Source organism: Eriocheir sinensis, unplaced genomic scaffold (genome assembly GCF_024679095.1).
Source record: "Eriocheir sinensis breed Jianghai 21 unplaced genomic scaffold, ASM2467909v1 Scaffold386, whole genome shotgun sequence".
Lineage (NCBI taxonomy): Eukaryota > Metazoa > Arthropoda > Malacostraca > Decapoda > Varunidae > Eriocheir > Eriocheir sinensis.
The window spans coordinates 91,829-95,000 of record NW_026111705.1 but is presented as its reverse complement, the minus strand read 5'-3'; the positions used below and the strand labels follow the sequence as shown (position 1 = coordinate 95,000).

Genomic DNA, 3,172 nt, shown 5'->3' with positions numbered 1-3,172 from the left:
TTGAATTCCGATGTCACTATTGCCGCAGCACGTCTTGCCGGCTATCTGGCCCTCGTCCTGAACAATCACTTTAGCCTTTTGGCCTATGACTTGTGGGCCCCGGTCAGTTTCCTGGACTTGTACACGTCCCTGTTCCTCGCCGTCTCCTTCCTGCCCTCCTCGATACTGCTCCTCTTCCTGCCGGTCGGCTGCTTCAAGGCCTTGTTCTTCCTCGCTTCTGAGGTCACGTCCTTGGAGAAATTAGCACCGAAACAGTTGAAGAGGGACCTGCTGATGTGCGGCAAGATGGTGTTGGCCAGGTTGTGCCCCTCCTGGCACCTGTACCCCTGCAAGGTCGGGTCTGAGGCCGCCAGGAACTCCAGGAGGTGCCTGAACCCGTCCCTGTGGCGCATGGCAAGGGAGAGGAACCTCAACCTGCGCTCCTTCTTGTCCTCCCTGCACATCAGGGAGTCCCACAGCGACATCCCGAAGGACGCCATGTGGGCCATTGGGAGAGATGGCCGCTTCAGGACCGCCCGGCCCGTCTCCAGCTCTCCCCTGTCGACCAGCTTGACCAGAACCTCAACCTGCGCTCCTTCTTGTCCTCCCTGCACATCAGGGAGTCCCACAGCGACATCCCGAAGGACGCCATGTGGGCCATTGGGAGAGATGGCCGCTTCAGGACCGCCCGGCCCGTCTCCAGCTCTCCCCTGTCGACCAGCTCGACCAGGGCGTCGAACATCACAGAGGGCGGGTCGCCCCTCTCGAGCTCCACGGTAATCTTCATCTCCTCCTGCTGGGCAAGCTCCTGCTTGCAGCACTCGGCCACAGAGGAGTTGGCCTGGACCTTCCTGGCCAGGTAGCCGGCGTAGTTGCCGACCGCGGCGAGGAGCAACTCGTCCGTCGGCGGGTCCGGCTGGTCGTCGGCCAGCTCCCTGGCAAGCTGGGCCAAGATCACCTCGTCGTCCTCCTTCTCCTCTGCCTTGGCCCGGTCCAGGTCGGCCTGCACGTCCCCGGGGAAGAACCCGACGAGCTTCAGCAAATGCAGGCGACGCGGGAACTGAGCTGAGTTGCCATGTAGGCACTAACTAAACGTACATTTCTTGTTTCCTAATACGTAAAACTGTGGACTTCACTATCCTACAGTTATCATTCATTTTACGTAAAGATTTCAACCTAAAGTTACGCAAATTTGCCATTTTTTACACAACGTTTTCAAAGTGCACGCATGGTGCTATTTTATATAAGTTACCTTGAATCCTCGACCAAATCACTCTAGAAACACTCCTGCCTGCTTGTATGCACTAAAACTTGAAGATTTCGTCCTGTTTCCACTTAAATTCGGAGTAAGAACGCAGAGTGTGTTTGAGTTGTCGCAGTGAAAGTCGCCATAACAATCGGCCCCTTACGCGAAGCCAGCGCGCCAAGACTGAAGAGATTTCCCGTCAACTAGTTGTGAAGTCTATGGGTGAGTAGAGTGGTAGTTTTGATAATGGTGGTAGTAATAGCTGTAGGCGTAGTTGTCTTGTTGCTGGTAGTAGTAGTAGTAGTAGTACAGAAGAACATAAGAAGAACATAAGAACATAGGGAAACTGCAAGAGGCCGGGTGGCCTACACAGGGCAGCTCCAGAATACCCCCCACTACTCACAGTGGGTGAGGTGTAGTTACAGGGGTTACAGGTAGAGGCTTGATCCTCGTTATACCGGCGGTACTAGGCACGCACCAGTACCCTGTCACCTTACTGCACCCACACCTCACTGCCACCTGTCGTCCTCGTCCATGTAGCTATCCAGTCTACTCTTAAAACAAACTATCGTCCCTGCACTAACCATGTGATTGCTGAGTCTATTCCATTCCCCCACCACCCTATTACTAAACCAATGCTTGCCTATATCTCTCCTAAATCTATACTTTTCTAATTTAAATCCATTACTGCGAGCTCTATCCTGCTGGCTAATTCTCAGTACTTTACTTATATCGCCTTTGTTGTAACCCTTGACCCATTTGAATATTTCTATCAGATCTCCCCGCACTCTTCGTCTCTCTAGTGAATGTAAGTTTAGATGTTTCAGCCTATTTTGATATAGGAGGTTCCTCAGCCCCTGAATCATCTTGGTCATCCTCCACTGAACTGATTCTAGCAAGTTGATGTCCATTCTGTAGTGTGGGCACCAAAACTGGACAGCATAATCTAAGTGTGGCCTAACTAACGCTAAATAGAGTCTGATGATGACCTCTGCACTCCTGTTGGTTACCGTCCTGTTAATAAAGCCTAATACCCTGTAAGCCCTATTCCTTGCACTAATACATTGCTTCCTTAGTTTTAGGTCAGAATTCACTAACACTCCAAAATCCCTTTCACACTCAGACCTGCCTAGCGCTGTGGAGTCTAAACTATACCCTTGTAATGGGTTGCGTGTTCCTACACTAAGTACGCTACACTTGGTGATGCTAAAATTCATCTGCCATTTCTCTGACCAAGCTGACAGTTTATTGAGATCCTCCTGCAGTGCTCTAGCATCCTTCCCTGTCCTAATAGTGCGTCCTATTTTGGTGTCATCTGCAAATTTACCTATGTCACTAGTTACCCCATTGGCTATGTCATTGATGTAGATAATGAATAAAAACGGGCCTAAAACTGAGGAGTAGCTCAGTACTCAGTAGTAGCAATAGTAGTAGTAGTAGTAGTAGTAGTAGCAATAGTAGTAGTTAGTAGTAGTAGTAGTAGTAGTCGAGGTGGTAGCGGGTTACCTAACAGTATATAACCCAACTGGCCTTGATCATGTATATCAACACCTGAACACACACACACACACACACACACACACACACTACTCACTACTAAGGAATGTTGTGTAGGTGTGACGTAAACCTGCACCGTCTATAAAAATCTTCCCAAACGTATATTTGAGGGTCGGAAATTTATATACAGAAAATGGGTGGAATTTGATCGCTAGAAGGATGAAAGATTTAGACGTGAAAACCTGATCATATATTCAAACTTTCCCTTTCTTCCTCCTCCTCCTCCTTCTCCTCTTGTTTTCCTTATTCTTCCTCCTCTCTCTCTCTCTCTCTCTCTCTCTCTCTCTCTCTCTCTCTCTCTCTCTCTCTCTCTCTCTCTCTCTCTCTCTCTCTCTCTCTCTCTCTCTCTCTCTCTCTCTCTCTCTCTCTCTCTCTCTCTCTCTCTCTCTC

At 49.6% G+C, this 3,172-nt stretch overlaps 1 protein-coding gene across 1 annotated transcript; it reads right to left on the bottom strand.

Annotated features, from left to right (window-relative positions):
* Positions 1–61: 61 nt before the first annotated feature.
* On the bottom strand, positions 62–1,444 carry LOC126992026 (uncharacterized). Its single transcript, XM_050850700.1, has 2 exons — positions 567–1,444; positions 62–414 (listed from the first exon to the last, which is right to left on the bottom strand). Exons 1-2 carry the CDS (start codon positions 764–766, stop codon positions 84–86), a joined length of 531 nt encoding a protein of 176 aa, XP_050706657.1. The 5' UTR covers positions 767–1,444; the 3' UTR covers positions 62–83.
* Positions 1,445–3,172: the final 1,728 nt, after the last annotated feature.